Here is a 17545-nt window from a genome sequence, read left to right on the forward strand (position 1 = left end):
GAAGAGTTTGGCCTAAGCTACACTAAGAAGCTGTGTCTGTGTATATGATATGCGGAGAGCCCTTTCCCACAGCAACCATATGTGTAGATGGTAACAAAGCACTTCTATCATAGGTGATAACAGAGGACACATTGCTACTGTACTTTGGCACTAGGACACATATTGCTTATTTAGCTTTTTGCTCTCTCATGTGTGCTCAGAACAGGTGGGAGAGGAATAGAGTAGGTTACCTGAACCTCTCTTGTGAACCCAGTGCAGGGAAGGATTTCAGTTCCTCTTCAGGTTTTCCATTTCCACAGGTCTTGGATCTGATGGCAAGATACCTTATCTGTGAGTTTTAGCAACACTTAAGTGACTTAAACATGGTTGCCCTAAATTACTTTTATGTCAGCTTTTCCTATTTGCATGTGACTTTTCAAATGCACATTTTGGAAGGATACTTGGTTTCTAATTCTGATATCGCCAGGAGTTGCTGTGCCCTGTTCCTGCCCAGTGCTATATAACTGCTATTTGAAATGATGTTCCAAATTGCTAATACTGTAGAAATAGAAAACAAACAAACAAAAGAAAATATGCATCATTCAGCACTGAAGCTAGGAATTATAGAAGTTAAGGTTCAACACATCTGGGAAGGCATCAAGCTGGAGATTGCTACTGTAGCTTATCCTATTGTTTGTCACTGGCAGGACGGAAACTTCCAATGATGCTAGTTAAGTCCATTTATAGGTCTTTTAGCCCAATTTGCCAATTCCCAAATGTGAGAAATACTTTGTCTGTCTTTTGTTAACAAAAATGCATCACTGTTACCAGAAATTCAGCCACAAACCAGTGTGATTTTACCCCCAACTGAAGAAAAGAGGTGGGAGTTAAATCTGTTTGCTTTAGTCTCATGTTGTCTAGACCTGATGCTCACAAGCTGTTTAAACAAGATCTTAGCTGTGTATGCTGAAAAGACAGCTGTGCAATTCTTCTATGCCTTTTGGAGGAAGAACATTAACCCATGGAATAACGCTTGGCTCTACTAGGTCAGGTCTGCCTGCCCACCAACAACCATGCCCTACTTCACTGTGTGCAACCGGCAGCTTAGCTGGACTCTGACACTGGTGCTTGGGTATCTCTTTTACCTCCTCCTGGGAGCCATGATGTTCCAACTACTAGAGAAGCAGGCAGAAGCGCAGAGTCGAAACCGGTTCCAAATGAAGAAGCTTATGTTCCTGCAAAACTATACATGCCTGGATCGCCAAGCTCTGGAACAGTTTGTGCAGGTAAGGACAACCTTCTACTATCAGCGTCTATCCACACAGCCAATATTAACATGGAGTTGTATCTCAGGAATGGATGGCTAATGCATAGTGTGTGCTGGCCTTGACTTGGCCCATCATTTTAAAGAGAATTTGACTTCTAAAGATTATCAAATCTAACCCCAAATGGTCAGAGAGTTGGAGAAAGTTTGTCTATTTAATATGCATTCCTGATTGTCAATATCAGTTGTTTAATTTTCTGTGTGGTCTAGCCAGAGCATCTCAACAGAGCATCTCTGTTGAGAAATAATTCAGTCTTCATAAGTATCTTCCCTTTATCCAATGAAAATATAACAGAAATAGAAAAACTCTTCTATTATAAGGCCTCCTTCTATAGTCTGATTAACAAATAAGTGCTTATCTGTATGGACTTTTTCCTGGCTGTATATTATAATTTCCCATCATTCCAATTGAAATTATCTTTCCTTTTTTCCCTTCCTACTAAGGCCAAGCAGTGCATGCAGTTTTCTTGAGAACACTCTGCCACGCTACTGTGCCATTTATGAATATTTATATTCTATTTGGTGATTAGGCTGAGTTGGTTGCATATTCTTTTTTTTATTAACATGATTTTTATTGGTTTGTCAAAATACAAAGAGAAATTCAAAAAAAGTAATGAAAAACTAGGAAGAGGGGGAAGGAAAAGAAAAGAAATATGGTGTAAAGAGGGAAAAGGTGAAGAAAAAGGCATCAACTTCCAACTCTCTTTAGTACAGTAGAAGATAACATTACAACCGCAACTTCTTTATGCATAACTGTAAGACATAAACCCTGGTTTACAAACCACAATGCATATTGACAGAGCCAAAGCAGACCCATTATGGCTAAGATGTGTGAATTCGATCTAGACATATGAACATTATGCATTCTGTTAACAATTCATGACGCAGTAATTCAAAGGAAGCTTTTTCCTTCCATTTAGCTTGGCAAAAAAATTCTGCTATCTTTTCTATCCCCATTGTGATTCTTCCCATCATATTGTAAGGTCTGAGAGCTGCATTAATTTCTTTTCCCAAACAGATTGTAGGTATTGGGGAAGGTCAACAGACACACCTCTAATCATAATGCACCTCCCATCTCTGCAATTCTACAAAGCATAACAAGAGCATAGAGTTTTTCTAATTTTGCCTTCCAGCTTAGTCACTAAAGAGCTTACAGGTTTCCATTTTTTTTCCTCTGTGGCTACTTTGGGTTAAATCCATGAAGGAATTGTCATCTCCTTTGTTTTACAAACTCTAAATTGAAGGGTTCAGTTATTCTGTCTTCCAATCAGACATCTACTATTCCTGAACATCTCTATTCAAAAAAATCAGTTAAGATGAAATGACAGAAAATAGAAATAAATATTGTTTAATTAACAAAAAACATCAACATAAAAATGCCAGTTCCAAATTCCCGAATATTCATCCCACAATCAATTTTCCATTTCTTTACTGATCCTCAGTGTTGGAGAGCATTAATCTAGAAATGGAAGAATGTAAGGAATATTTGCAGATGAAACAGTAAATATCATATGATATAATTAACTCCTAAATGCAATTTTTAAAAATACATATTTTACACTGATTACCATTTTCAAGAATGGTAGTTTCTGAGGAAATATAAAAGTTTCAGATTTTGTTTTTTATATATATTTTATTTTGAATACAAATAATACAAACATAATATATTTTGTTTCCTTTCTCATATTTTGTTTTTTTTTGGCTCTTGCTTTAAACATTTTAACATTTGATTGAAGTGATAACGATTTACCCCAACAAAATATTTTTAATTACAGCATTTATAATAAAAGATAAACTATATAGCTTGTCCTCTGAAAAAACTGAGCATTTTGTTCTCCACAATATAAGCAGAAATTAAGAAAATGCCACATATTTGCTGCTGTTGTTAAAAGAAAACTCAATGTTCTGAGGTAAGCATGTTTCATCTTGGAGCATTATTTTCTGGTTAATACTGTACAAAAACACTAGAGGGCACTGATATTTCAGTTATAGCATAAATCTTCATAAACATAATGCATTTGCCAAATATTGGCATTCCAATTTGAATACTTGTTATTATATTCGACTTGGTATTATTGTATTTTGCCCAATACCCTTACTCAATGTGGCTCATTCTCTGCTTACACCAACCATTGCATGGGAATTTATGTGCTGGCACTTCTCTAATTTCTAATGAGATTCAACAAAGTCTAGATCATTAGATAGCATTGGAGGACTTCATCAGAAGCATCACAAAGAAGATCAAAACTACAATTAGCATCATTGGCCCATGAAAGTACATTCAGCACCATGCATATGAAAGTATTTTATTGCATTTTAAAGGATACAAAAAATTAAGTGAATACTTTTGAAGCACTGCAATCATAATAATAAATTAATACCTGGCAGATGCATTATGGACTACCATAATTTCTAAACCTAATGACAGTATTTAGACAATGAGAATTGCAGGCAATTAAGAATGGAACAGCTTCTTATGGGAGGCTGGAAAGCTTCCTTATCAACAACTGGCCTTATGTATTCTCACTACTTTCTTTCAAGACACTGCTGAATGTGAAGTCCTTCAGGATTAGTCTGATAAGCATGCATCTTTATCTTCCTTGAAATGCTGCCAACGACTAAATTTCCAATTAGTTATACAAGGCCAACCAGAGCACAAATTCAACACAGAGCTTCAGGTTTCAAACCGACCAGTATGAACAAAGTTGCTTCCTGCAAAGGTTCCTGTCCCTTTGCTCCTCCTTTATGGGATCCTTGCTATCCTTATGGGAGGGCCAATCACCTCCAAGCCTTACTCCTGAGTCACCCCTTTTGTCTTAACTGTTCTTGCCTTCTGGCAGCTCTGCGCACACATGCACTGGGAACAGGCTCCCCTTGTTCCTGTCTTGCTGATGTCAGATTCTGGAGACTCCAGAATCAGCACATAACTCCCAGATGGCCCTGGCCCCATCTCTGTAAGACCCTTGTCCGAGTCCTCCCCAGACTCCTGGACTGGCCCATGTTCCTCCCCACTGTCCGACTCTGCTGCTGCCTCCACAGGCTGCCGGCGGACCACAACAACATTAAAGTTTATTGTAACTATAACTGACCCTATTTATTTAATCAAATTTAAACAGTACCCATCATACCATCTAAGTCAGTCTGGGTGGATTACAGACAAAAACCATAAAATGATTTAAAAGGGACAAAATTAAAAACAGAATTAAAAACACAATAAAGAGCAACATATACAAAGTCTAAGAATCTCTCTTTCTACATACCTATGTCACAAGAGTTTAAACCCTGTTTCTCCTGCTTAACATTGTAGGGGCCTAGTAATTACTCCTTAATTAGACTTTTAAAGACACTTATACACCTCTAAATGGTTTACAAATACCCTATTTGCAGTCACCCATTTCCCACAGTTCCAGTCTTTTCTTAAACCCTTTATTGCATTATTCTGGTATTAAACAGGTACTGCATCCCTCTTATTGCCCCACTATAGCTGATCCACAACAAGGGGATTCCAGCGAAAGAGCCCCCTCAAGATCTTGCTACACCTACCATGTTTCTCATAAAATAAGGCCGGGTCTTATATTTTTTTGAGCCCTGAAAAAACGGCTAGGCCGTCTTTTCGGGGGTGACTTAATTCCCCCCCTTGCATCCTCATCTAGAGCACCCTGCGGGCAGCCTCGCCACCAGCCGCTCCTAACGGGTGGTCATGGCGAAGCACAGAGAGCTCCCTACTCCCACCAAACACCTTTGCTGCAGACCCAAGACCTTTGGCACCCGCCGCTGTTGCTTTTCCTTCTGCCCATTCCGCCACCACGTTTGGAGCTGCCGCTTCCGTGTTTGGAGTGCTGCTGCCATTTGGAGTGCTGCCGCCATTTGGAGCACTGCCATCATGTTTGGAGCTGCCACTTCCACGTTTGGAGCTGCAGCCATGTTTGGAGTGGCGGTGGCACTCCAAATGGCGATGGTGCTCCAAACAGCGGCAGTGCTCCAAATGCAGAAGCAGCAGCTCCAAACGCGGCGGCAGCTCCAAATGCGGACATGGCAACTCCAAACAGCGGCAGTGCTCCAAACAGCGGTGGTGTTCCAAACACGGAAGCGGCAGCTCCAAATGCGGTGGCAGCTCCAAATGCAGAAGCGGCAGCTCCAAACGGCAGCGGTGCTCCAAACAGCGGCAGTGCTCCAAACGTGGAAGCGGCAGCTCCAAACGCAGCGGCGGCATGGGCAGAAGAGAAATCAACAGCGGCGGGCGCTGAAGGTCTTGGGTCTGCAGCAAAGGTGCTTGGCAGGAGTAGGGAGCTCTCCGCACTCTGCCATGATCGCCCATTAGGAGCAGCTGGTGGCGAGGAATTGCTGCCCGCGGGGCGCTTCTAATGGCAAGTCCCCCCGCCCTTCTCCCCATTTCACATGTTTTAAAATAGGCCTAAATTTGGAGGGAGGGGCTTAATTTAATTTTATGCCTAGAAAACATGCTGGGTCTTCCTATTGGGGGAGGTCGTATTGTTGGAGAAACACGGTACTAAGGATGGTTAAATCTTTTATTTATTTTGCTTGTCAAACATATACAAAATAGCAGCTATAAGTATGAACATAAACATAAACAAAGGAAGTAAATACAGATAAATGGGGACAGTAAGATAGGGATGGTAGGTACGCTGGTGCACTTATGCACGCCCCCTTTACGGACCTCTTAGGAATGGGTGAAGTCCAGGGTAGAGAGTTTGAGGTTGAAACTGTGAGGGTTTGAGGCTGTAACAACAGAGTTGGGTAGAGCATTCCAGGCATTGACCACTTTGTTGCTGAAGTCGTATTTTCTGCAATCTAGTTTGAAGTGGTTTACCTTGTGTAATCAATTGTTTGCTCATGTATTATTGTGGTTGAAGCTGAAGAAGTTGTTAATAGGTAAGATGTTCTAGCAGACAGTTTTGTGTACTATGCTTAGATTGGACCACAGGTGGCGCAGTTCAGATTGTCCAAGCCCAAAATTTCAAGCCTGGTGGCATAAGGGATTCTATTGTGAGTAAAGGAGTGGAGTACTCTTCTTGTGAAATACCTCTGAACCTGTTCAATTGTGTTAATATCTGATATACAGTGTGGATTCCAGGCGGATGACCTGTATTCAAGAATTGGTCTAGCAAAGGTTTTGTATGCCCTAGTTAGCAATACAATGTTACTGGAGAAGAAGCTTCGCAAAATTAGGTTAACAACTCTTAATGCCTTTTTGGCATTGCTGTTACATTGAGGTCTAGGGCAGTGATGGCTAACCTTTTGTCATTACATGCCGAAAGTGCATGCGTATGCGGGAGGTCGTGCACTCCCCCTGCCCCCTGCACATGTGTAGGTGACCCCCCTGCGCTTCCCTTACCCCCTTGTGCATGTGCATGCGACCCTCCAGGCTACCCCCACCCCCTGCACATGCTCGTGCATCTCCCGCATGCACCCCACCCCCCACGCATGCGCGGCAAATACCCGATAATCAGCTGGCTGGAGGAAGGCATGCATGCATGCACAGTGGAATTTTGCTGGGGTGACAGCTCATGTGCTTCAATATGCATTTTTCCTTAATCTACCTAGTTTTTATAGATTATACAGATTTATATATTAACCATTTGTAGATTAATACTTATCTGATTACTTTTTTAAAGATACAAACTACACAGCAGAATTTGGTAGAACAATTCAGAATTACACTATTTTGCTTTCATTCATGTATACATTTGAGAAGTATGAACTCTCTACAAGCTCTAAATACAATTTTAATTGTTCTCACTGAAAGAGTGTAGTGACTTGTGTACAACTCTTACTGCATCCAGTAGTGTCAGGCACACACTACTTCAGTTCAATGCATTGAAGAGTTTATTATTGCTATATTTACAGAATCTGGACAATTAACAATCAAAACTAAATTGGCACTAAATAGAAGTTAACAGAATTGATGAACAGTTAGACTTGGATCTCTTGTGGCTACAAATTATTCTGAACTGATGACAAATTTAACTCCATCTTCCAGCTCAGCCTACTCATCTCCTACAAGCAGTTCCATTTCACTGGTAGAGTAATATGAGCGCTCTCATCATTACTACAGAAGAAACTATCAATAGTGAATATTGGAACTGAATGCATTTTACTACTTAGTTACTATAATCTCCCAGTCTTAAACAATCCATTTGTTCCCCTTCTTTTACAAATGTTTCCATGACAGGTCATTATGGAAGCCTGGGAAAAAGGAGTCAACCCTGAAGGAAATTCAACCAATCCTAGTAACTGGGACTTTAGCAATAGTTTCTTCTTTGCTGGGGCTGTAGTCACTACTATAGGTAATGTAAGTTATTTTTTCCCCCTGGAAATCTTTCTTCTTTAGACTTCCATAATACTTTAGGTTGAATCATGTGTGACTGATGATACTAAGCTGCTTGCAAATCTGCATCAGAAAATTTTCAGACTTTGAAGTATTTTAAAAGCCATTATATTCAACTACATCCATTTTTATGTGATTTTTTTTTCCTATGATTAATTGTCTTGTCTACAGAATATACAGTATCAGTTGTGTATTTGTAAAATCTGCTTTTGGGCATTCAGGACATCAAAAAGTACATGAACCAGCCAAAATTCAGTGTTAAAATCCCCATAATTTTAATCATAGAAACAATAAAGATTCTGCAAGCGTTTAATTTTGGCTGGATCAAAATGATCAAAATAGGATGAGATATGAAAGAAGAATAAACAGAATTCTCTTAATAAAATAATTTTTGCACATAAATTGAGCCTTATTAAGAGTTTTGATTTCTTTTTTTTCCCTGTAGGTTATGGGAACTTGGCCCCCAGTACAGTAGCTGGACAGGTCTTCTGTGTATTTTATGGTTTGTTTGGGGTCCCTCTTAATTTGGCATTTCTTAATCGGTTGGGGAAAGGACTCGGCACACACCTGATTGACCTGGACAGATGGGTCCACAAGTCAGGGCGAGCTCAGGTACAATTGCTCATTTATTACTATAACACATTACACAGGTGATTTTCATATATTCATAGGACACATGAGAGTAACTTGGACAGATGCCCATCCAGGAGAACAGAAGACTTTGTTGATTTGAACTTCTGAATAGTGACAGGTTATATCAAGTTATACATTCTTGATAAAAGCTCAGAAGACACAATATGTTGATACAATCTAAAACTATGGCATGCTAAGAAAAGTACAAGTAGTCTTCACTTAATAACCAGTTGCTCAGCAAGTGTTTAAAGTTATGATGGAGTTCCCAAGAGATCCTGACACCCTAATTGTACAGTTCCAACATCTGAGCGCACACACAGTCACATGACCGTATTTCAGGAGCTTGGCAACCTGCTCACCAATATGGCCAGCTGCAGTATTCCACAGTCATGTGACCATAATTTATGACATTTTTTGCTGGTTTATGGACCTTTAAAGCCAGTTTCCAGCACACACAAAAAAATAGGAATACATGGATTCACTTAATGACAGTCACATTCACTTAACAGCCACTGTGTTCATTTAACAATGGCAGTACTCACTTAATGTCTGCCACAAAAAAAGGCATAAAATTGGGTCCAGTCACAGGGTTGTCTCAACTTATAGCCATCATGACTTATAAATTCTAGGCTCCAGAATGATCTTAAGTTGAGGATTCCCTGTATCAATTGTAGAAGTGGAATAATTACAAAGAGCTAAGTTGCAGCAACCAAGGATACAAGCAGGGGTGGGATTCTACCAATTTGTACCTATTCGCTAGAACCGGTTGTTAGAAGAAATTACTGGCCTAATCCTGTCAGGAAGGCAGGAAGGAAACATTCTGGTGTTGCTTACAGAAACTGCCTCTCCGTTAAACCTTATTACATTCTTGGCAGGACCAGACTTCCTGTCTCAGGAACATCTCTGGAGTTTTTTTTCCTCCTTTTCTGGTACTTTGCTTGAGTGGAGTGACCATTCAAAGTTACAATGGCACTGAAAAAAATGACTTATGACCATTTTTCACACTTACGACTGTTGCAGCATCCCCACAGTCATGAGAGGCTAGGCGAGGAGATGCATGCCTCGATGTGAGTGATGTTGAGTTGGCCACACCCAGCCAGTCACATGACCACAAAAGCCACGCCCACCAACTAAGCCACGCCCACAGAACTGTTTGTTAAAAAAATTGAATCCCACCCCTGGATACAAGCAATATCAGGAGGTAACACAGAAACCCTAGATGGCCAGGCCAGCATTGAACCCAAAGAAGAATATCACTTTCTCAATTTCTTTTGAACACCTTCATCTCTGTTTTCCCTATACTTTGCTCTGCAGTGGTGCATACTACTTAGTCCTGAATGCTTGATAGACTTTTTGTCATGTATAATTTTGAAGATGTGTAAGATGATTTTCAGATATCATAGATGTGGAATAAAGAGAGGGTTTGTACATATCATTCTTTCTTCATTCCACATAACTAAAGTAATTTGAACACAAAAAATTGGGAGTGGGCATTTGAAGATAGCAATTCAAAAATATGGTAACAATGTGTTTCAATCAGTGGTGGGATTCAAAAAGTTTTACCACCAGTTCGGTGGGTGGGTGGCTTGGTGGGCGTGTTTTGCATGCGTGCACACATTTTGTGTGTGCACGCTGCCAAACATGCACTTTGTGCAGGCGCAGAGGCGTTCCAACTCACCTCCTGCAAGCCTGCACTCTCCCGGTCGCTTCAGCAACTGCCGTGCAACACTCTGCTGTGCCGTGCAAAGCAGCTGTGCTTCAAAAGCAGAGGATAATGGTGAATATGGGAGCCTGGGCGGGTGGGTGGGCGGGCCCAACAGCAGAGCAGTGGAGAGAACCGGTTCGATCTCTGCTGCTCATCACTGCTATTGGCTCGGCAAAACCGGGCCGAACCAATAGAATACCACCACTGGTTTCAATACTCTCATCAGCCATAATATTAAGAGCGAACTGTGCATCGACTCATCTATCACCTCATCTGTGACTCTGGAGATCAACAGACATCTTACTTCTTTTAACTGACATTATGGATAGGACTTTATAGTTCTTCGAAGCCTGAGAAAAGGCTCAAGAATAAAATTTACACAGGACTTTATTTGTGGGTTTTCACTACTTCAGTTGTTCCAAACTTCTCATAAATGGCATAACAACTACCCTATCTTAAATGTTGTAGGACTCCAGGTTGGAAAACTCTGTGCTACTTCCTAATACTTTCAAATTTCAATGGGGTATCAGAGACAATAAAGTTATCTTACATCTTAAACTGGCAGCCTAGATAAGAGACTATGGCAATTTGGCTAGTTAAAGATATGGATATTTCCATGAGCCATATGACTAAAGCCATATAGTTACAAATATGGAAAAATCAGCATTATTAAATTAGTGGACTGTGGAGGAGGATAAACAGCTTTAACCAATCCAGCACCTTGGCATAATCTGCTGGAGGCCATTTGCAAATAGGACACTGAAGCAAGAAGCTGACAAAGACATAACCAAGGATACTGAGGGCCACTCATGCTGTCCTTCTTTAGCCTTGATATCCATTTCCATGTCATTTCATGTTTCTGAGTATATAATATGCCTCTGAATTCTTGTTTTTGTAACAAAATAATTGCAGCAGAGTACTGATAGTCCTCGACTTACAACCATTTGTTTAAAAACCATTCAAAGTTAAAGTGCTGAAAAGTCACTTATCCTCAATCCTCACTCATACAACTGTTTCAATGTCCTTGCAGTCACATAATCAAAATTCAGGCACTTGGCAACCCATATGTATTTATGATAGCTGTAGTGTCCTGTTTGATCTCAATGTGCAATCTTCCCTGGGGGGCTTCCCACAAGTAAACTCAATGAGAAAGCCAGCTTCACTTAACAACCATGATTCACTTATTGACCATGGCAAAAAAAAAAAGATTGTAAAAATCAGGTGCAATTCACTTAACAACTGCATTGCTTAGCAACAGAAGTTCTGGTCTCAATTGTGCTTGTACGTTAAGGTCTATTTATAATATATGCCCAGATAATCAAACTATTTCTGTTTCATAGCAACGAAATAAAATGTAATAAGGGAGCCTATAAGTTTTGGGGTAACCTGTGTCTTTCTCCCTTCACATATAGAGCTATGAAAGAGTCCCGCCATGAATTTATCAGCAGCAAACCTGGACATTCCACTCCCGTCAAAAAAAGGACCCCCCCCCACACACACACCTTTCCCTGGCAGCCTTTGAAAAATGGTTCTCTGTTAAAAATTGTGTCCAAACATTGATAATTACTTTTACATGAATAAAAGGATGATTCCATGTGTTTTAAAAGGACTTGCCAGGCAATTTACATGAGTTACAGTACATACATTGGGCAAGATGCACAGCAAAATTCCTTATGTTGCAAGATGTAAACATTACAAGATTTATTACAATTTTTCTTAATACTGGTACTTAAGAGAAAGAAATGCCAGATCAGAAAGCTAGCCTAACCCAGATAGAGTGTTTCGTAAGTTATACATTTCCACACCAGAAATCAGGGAACATTGAAGAGGCATTATAAATATTCTGCTAATGATGGTATAAAGCTTGGCTGAATTCCTAAACAGGTGAAGACAAAATTGTTACACAACTCTTTGGGCCTCTGCCTTTGACTGAGGGATGTACTTGCCTGGGAGAATAGTCATAGATAGCAATGTCCATTATGCTTTCTGTACATTTCAACAAGAAAAAAATTCATATTACATCATTTTTAAAATGTAGATGATTCATGATATTTCCTTCTATAAAATGCTTTTTACATTTAAGGACATAATTTAGAGGGAAGGGCAGTTTCCTATATTTCCTAAAAACTGGATTTTCTTCTATTTGATTTAGGAGAACAAAATTCCTAGCCATCGAGAATCTTGGTAGGTAGAAATCTTGCATGGTGTTGTTACCTTGCAGAAAATGAGTTCAAAAGGAGTTCAGAAGGAAAAGCAGGCAGGGGTCTTGAATATTTAGCATTGGTACTGAATAACAGTTTTCTGTTGCTGTACCTTTTGGGAGAGTGGTGTTGAGAATTATTTCCTCTTTTCTGGAAATATATGGAAAGAAGCCATATTCAAGAAGTTCTGTTTTGTTTTACAAAGCTACACAACATACAAATCAGAAATTTCATCCACATTTTCATGAAAACATCATACGAAGTGACTGGTATTCAACATTGCAACTATCATATTCTAGGCATCCTCCATTCAATGCTTTCTGATGAGAGGCTGTCTACTAATCAATCAACCTTCTCTACTGTCAAGAATCTTTCCAAGCTGTTCCACAGTTCCCACTGATTCCTAATTTTTACTTTTACCTTAATAACTTATGGACTCATTTCTTCAACCCTACCCCTTTGAACCAGAGACATTTCATGTTGGTATCAATTTCATGTTTTGATTTTAAAATTATCTCAATTTTTTTTTACTGTGTGACACAAAGAGGCTATGACTTGAGTTGCCTATACAACTACTATGCAGAAAATAGCTATCATTGTGTGGATAGAGGGCCTCCACCTTCTGTAGAAATGAACAGAAATGGGACCATGAACTCATACATGTTAAGGTTTGGGTTAACTCTTCTACCCCAAATGTTTTTGCAGTACTTCAATATATAGAAAATTCTAAGTAATAAAGTTGACAGCTATCAATTCTCTCCATGAAGGCTACTTTCCCTCACTTTTGGACTGTAACTTTAAAGGTTTGCAAATTCCACTAATTTATATAGTATCCTTCAGAAGTGGCTTTTAAATTCAATAAGGTTGGCTCCCACAAGTGATCAGGTATCAACCCACACCTTTAAATTACTTCTAAGTCTACTCTTCCTCAAATGTATTGCCAATGTCAGAAATGTAACTGAATATATCCAATTGTGGCTTCTCCTTGATATGTCTAAGCATCATGTCAAAGATAGCCCAGCTAATCTCCATTGTGATTTGGGCTTTCATGTGGATGAATGTAATATTCTGTTATACTTACTTCTACTCTTTGATAACCAAATAGAAAAAGCACTGCATTCTGAAATAATAGGCATGCCAATAATTTAAAATAACTATGCAGGCCAGGTGTGAGGGTATCTCACTGAACTCAGCTAAACACCATTTGGGGACTATTGAAAATAGCTGTCTTGTTTGCATAGCACTATTGAACAACCATTCCATCCTTATGTTTCTCAGGTGATGCAGACATTAACCATGGTATTATTTCTGATGGCTGGGACTTTACTCTTCCTGGTTTTTCCACCAATGATCTTCAGTTATGTTGAAGGCTGGAGTTATGGAGAAGGCTTCTACTTCACCTTTATCACCCTCAGCACCATTGGATTTGGAGATTATGTAGTAGGTAATAATAAAAGTAGTAGTTAAGTGCTGTAAGTAATCCCACCCAGCCCATCACACAGCATTGATTAGAAAGAATTCTAGAGAAATCTGTGACACTTATAACAACTTATAATAACATGGCCATGGCATGTAAATTATATTTATAATGTACTTTTTTGTTCACTCATTCAATCACTCCATTAGGAGTCAAGAATACAGGTTCTTACTTTTTTTAAAGAAAGACAGATTAAAAAAGAAATCAGATGCACATGGCAAGTATCTCTGCATATAAAGAATTCAAACACATTTTAAAATTGCTCCATATTCAGCAGTAACACACTTTATATTTTGGCAAATGTATCTCTGGTATCTTGTGAGTTCTCTCACAAGGAAACTGACTTTAGATTTTAGCTTTTAAAAAACTTACTTTTCTTTAAATGGCAAGTTCCCCATTGTGGCTGCCATATTTTCTACAAACACTTCACTGACAGACTAGACTTTAAAATAATTTATTATTAAGTGATATTAATCTACATAGTGAGGAGATAGTTGTGCAAAACACCATGCTCCAAACATGCCACACACAAGAGTGCTTTAATATAGCCAAAGTGCTTTTAAAAGGACCAGAATCAGTTACTGACTGCAGCTGAGTAAGAAATAAAAATGCTACTGACAAACATTGGTGGTTTATTTGCTTCTTCTCTATAGATAAACAAAACTGTTTAGAATTACATTTATTTTGAAGGAAAAGGAATGTATTTTCTATTCCAGCAGTATTTCCTGCAGTAAATCAAGTTGCAACTCATTGGGCAGCATCAATTTTACATTCATTTTTACCTGAAATTTGACATTGCAATTCCGATTGACATAAAAACAGTCACAAATTACATAGTATAGACACAAATAAGGGTTTTTTTTAAAAAAAATATACATTTCCTCTTTTTTCCCTGAGTCATACTTCCTGCATTTCTGGTTTGCATGATGTGAAACTATTCTATAGACAAATGTTCTTCTCCAACAAGCATTATAAAGGATGAGGCTGAGATGCTATGCAATTCCATACTAGTCTCTTCTTCCTTCACCTCATGGGGAAGAGAGATAATTCAATGGCAGTATTTGTGCAGAAGAGACCTTATGATCTTCCATTGACAGAAGCAGAAGGCAGGGGAGTGCAGAGTAGTACACTATAGTTTTGGACTGGAGAACTCCAGATTCAAGTCTTGCCAAAAATTTGCAGCTCATCAGGTGATTTCAGGCAAGTCACTCCAACCAAACTCACAGGAATGTTAAAAGAATGAAATCCAGGCACATCCTCATGTACACTACTTTTATCTCAGGGGAAAAAAAGGTGGAAGCAAATGCACTGAATAAATTCTTTTTCCTGCCTTAGATCCTGAAACAATTCTGCCTGTGGGATGAGGAAGTGGTGGGCTGGATGGAGTGAACTGAAGGGAGGCAGCTTCTGATGCTGAGGTCATTAGAATAAGAAGGTCCTAGGACAATCAAGGGCTATGCAGAAGGAAGATTCCATGTGGATTGAAACATAGCCAGTTGCAATATTTAAGAGGCTAAGTGACAGCCTTATAAAATGAATAGAAGTTGCAAATCAAGATGTACATAGGAAACAGCTTGTATTCATTTTTTTAATATCTCCCTTAAGATGGGGGGGGGGGAACACAGGCAATCCACCAAGTTTGTTCTATCTATATGTGCAAAAGGGAAATAGTGGTAAGAGGTATTTTGAATAACTGGAACCTACACATTTTTAATACAGCAATATATTTTTCAGGCTTCCATGCAAAGATGAAATAAGACTCAGCTGCATTAATGCTCATTAAAACAGCAGTCATTGATATGAATGATTTAAGGAACTGCACTTTTTGAAAGCTCCTGCAGAAGTCTGAAAAAATATGTTACTGCTCTGAAGAGGAGCTGCATTCACTTCCCTTGTATGTTCCAAAGCAATTCCACTTCTGAAGTATGCTTGTATATGTGTGCACCATATTCAGCTTATTAGAATACTTTTCCAGGTATTCAGCTCTGAGAAATTAAGTTTCCCTTTCTCTTTTTGTTTCCATAGGCACTGATCCTAGCAAGCACTATATTTCAGTGTACCGAAGCTTGGCAGCAATTTGGATTGTCTTTGGTTTAGCCTGGCTTGCTCTGATATTCAACCTAGGAGCAAACCTAATGGAAAAATTCCTACAATTTAATAAGCAAAAGCCAGATCCAGGGATAACAGAAGTTACTATTTCCAAAGTAGAAGATAATCCTGACCAACCCAGGATCCACATTCCCAGCTGAGTGTCCCTCATGGGTAGGCAGCTTAGAAGAAGTTCTGTGTGCATTCAAGGTGTGTGGATAGGATATACTGCTTTCCACCCATAATGAGTGAGCAATTTCATAAAGGATAGAGGGATTTTTCTCCCTGAAGAATAAAAACTTTATATGTGCAAAAAGCAGCTGAATGAAAAGCATGAAGGAAAATTCTGAGAGCATAATTTATTACTTTCCATTCAGCTAATTATCTCTCATTGAACTAATTATTAGAACAGGCCTATTGGATGGCTTGTGGGCATTGGGTTCCCAAATTACTTTTTAAATTTTTACTGGAAACAATGAAGGATTATTTTCTCCCAAGAGAACCCTGTCATTTATCTCCACTTCCTGATTTCCCGTAAGCAAGTAGTGAAATCTGTTGAACAGGTTTTCTGGCAGAAAAATGCACAAAATTTTATTAGTTCCATCTATGAAGGAAATTTCCAAAAAGGCATGGTTGCAAGCTACTGAATCTCAATGACAAGATCCTTTCTTCTAGCCTTCTTCTATTATTAGACTATAAAAAGACAAAGAAAAAACAACAACCCCCGAACTTATTTTCCTCAGTACCTTCACTCCAATTTGTAGACTCTGATAAATACTTTTTCCAAGCCATATGGACCTTTGAACATTCTCAGTATTTTCTCCTTGAAATATGTCCCAAGGCAGATATTAAAATTCTCAAAGTTCAGAATACCAATTTTAAAAAAGGCTTGGTGCTTACTCTGGAGGGAAAGCAATACAATGCACCCAACTAGAAAATTTCAATTTACGTGTTCAAATTGTTATACTAGTAGCTGAAATAATTGGAGGAAAAATAGAATTACAATTTGTGCATCCTCCAGGTCTGGGGCCCAGGCATTTTGCTGGTTAATACAAGTAGGTGTCCCTCTCTGTCCCATGTACTGATGCTAGCTGGACTAGCAGTGGAAGGTAAAAAAAAAAAATCTCTACCACATCAAAAGGAACTTTCTAAATTAGGCAGTCCATAGCAGGTTCTGTGACAGAGCTCCATCCAGTATCACCAACTGGAAACAAAGATTAAAAGTAAAATTCCTTCTCATGTTAAAAGAAAGAACCACCATCCTGATATTTTGCAGAGTAAAACTTGCATTTTTGAGCTGCATTATTAAGCTTCATAAGATGAAGCTATGGCTGCAAGTGTACATTGCTGAGGAGGAAAGAAAGAAAAAAAGTTTGAAGAATGAGACCACTTTGATGGATTTCCTAGGTGGATTGAGCCAATTTGAAAGAATTTCTACAAGTACAATCCAATAAGGTAGAACTTTTTTCATCTCTTTCCAAGCAACGCGCTTCGACAAGTGCTGACAAGCAAGATCCAAGAAATTACAGAATACTCCTTGGAAGACCTACTTTTTATTACTAGGCAGGTTGAGGCATTTGTCTGTGTGCAATGACCAAGAATTAATCTCAATTCTTGAATGCCTAATTAATGCAAGGCATTCAACCTGTGACATTTCAGCTGATCTGTAGAGAAGAGTCTTTTGATAACACTTCTCCTAACTCTATTTCAAAATAAGCAAGAAGAAGCAATATCTGGCCTTTACAACTTCTGATCTAAATATCTAATTCAGATTAAAGAGAAAGGAGTT

General features: G+C 38.9%; 1 protein-coding gene across 1 annotated transcript; it reads left to right on the forward strand.

Annotated features, from left to right (window-relative positions):
- The first annotated feature begins 1052 nt into the window (after window positions 1–1052).
- On the forward strand, window positions 1053–15917 carry KCNK16 (potassium two pore domain channel subfamily K member 16). The gene is made up of 5 exons (XM_026680242.1): window positions 1053–1265; window positions 7497–7611; window positions 8098–8264; window positions 13470–13635; window positions 15694–15917. Exons 1-5 carry the CDS (start codon window positions 1053–1055, stop codon window positions 15915–15917), a joined length of 885 nt encoding a protein of 294 aa, XP_026536027.1.
- The last annotated feature ends 1628 nt before the right edge of the window (window positions 15918–17545 follow it).

Source organism: Notechis scutatus, chromosome 1, assembly GCF_049901735.1.
Source record: "Notechis scutatus isolate UNSWTSFEM ecotype Mainland chromosome 1, rNotScu1.2, whole genome shotgun sequence".
Taxonomy (NCBI): Eukaryota; Metazoa; Chordata; class Lepidosauria; order Squamata; family Elapidae; genus Notechis; species Notechis scutatus.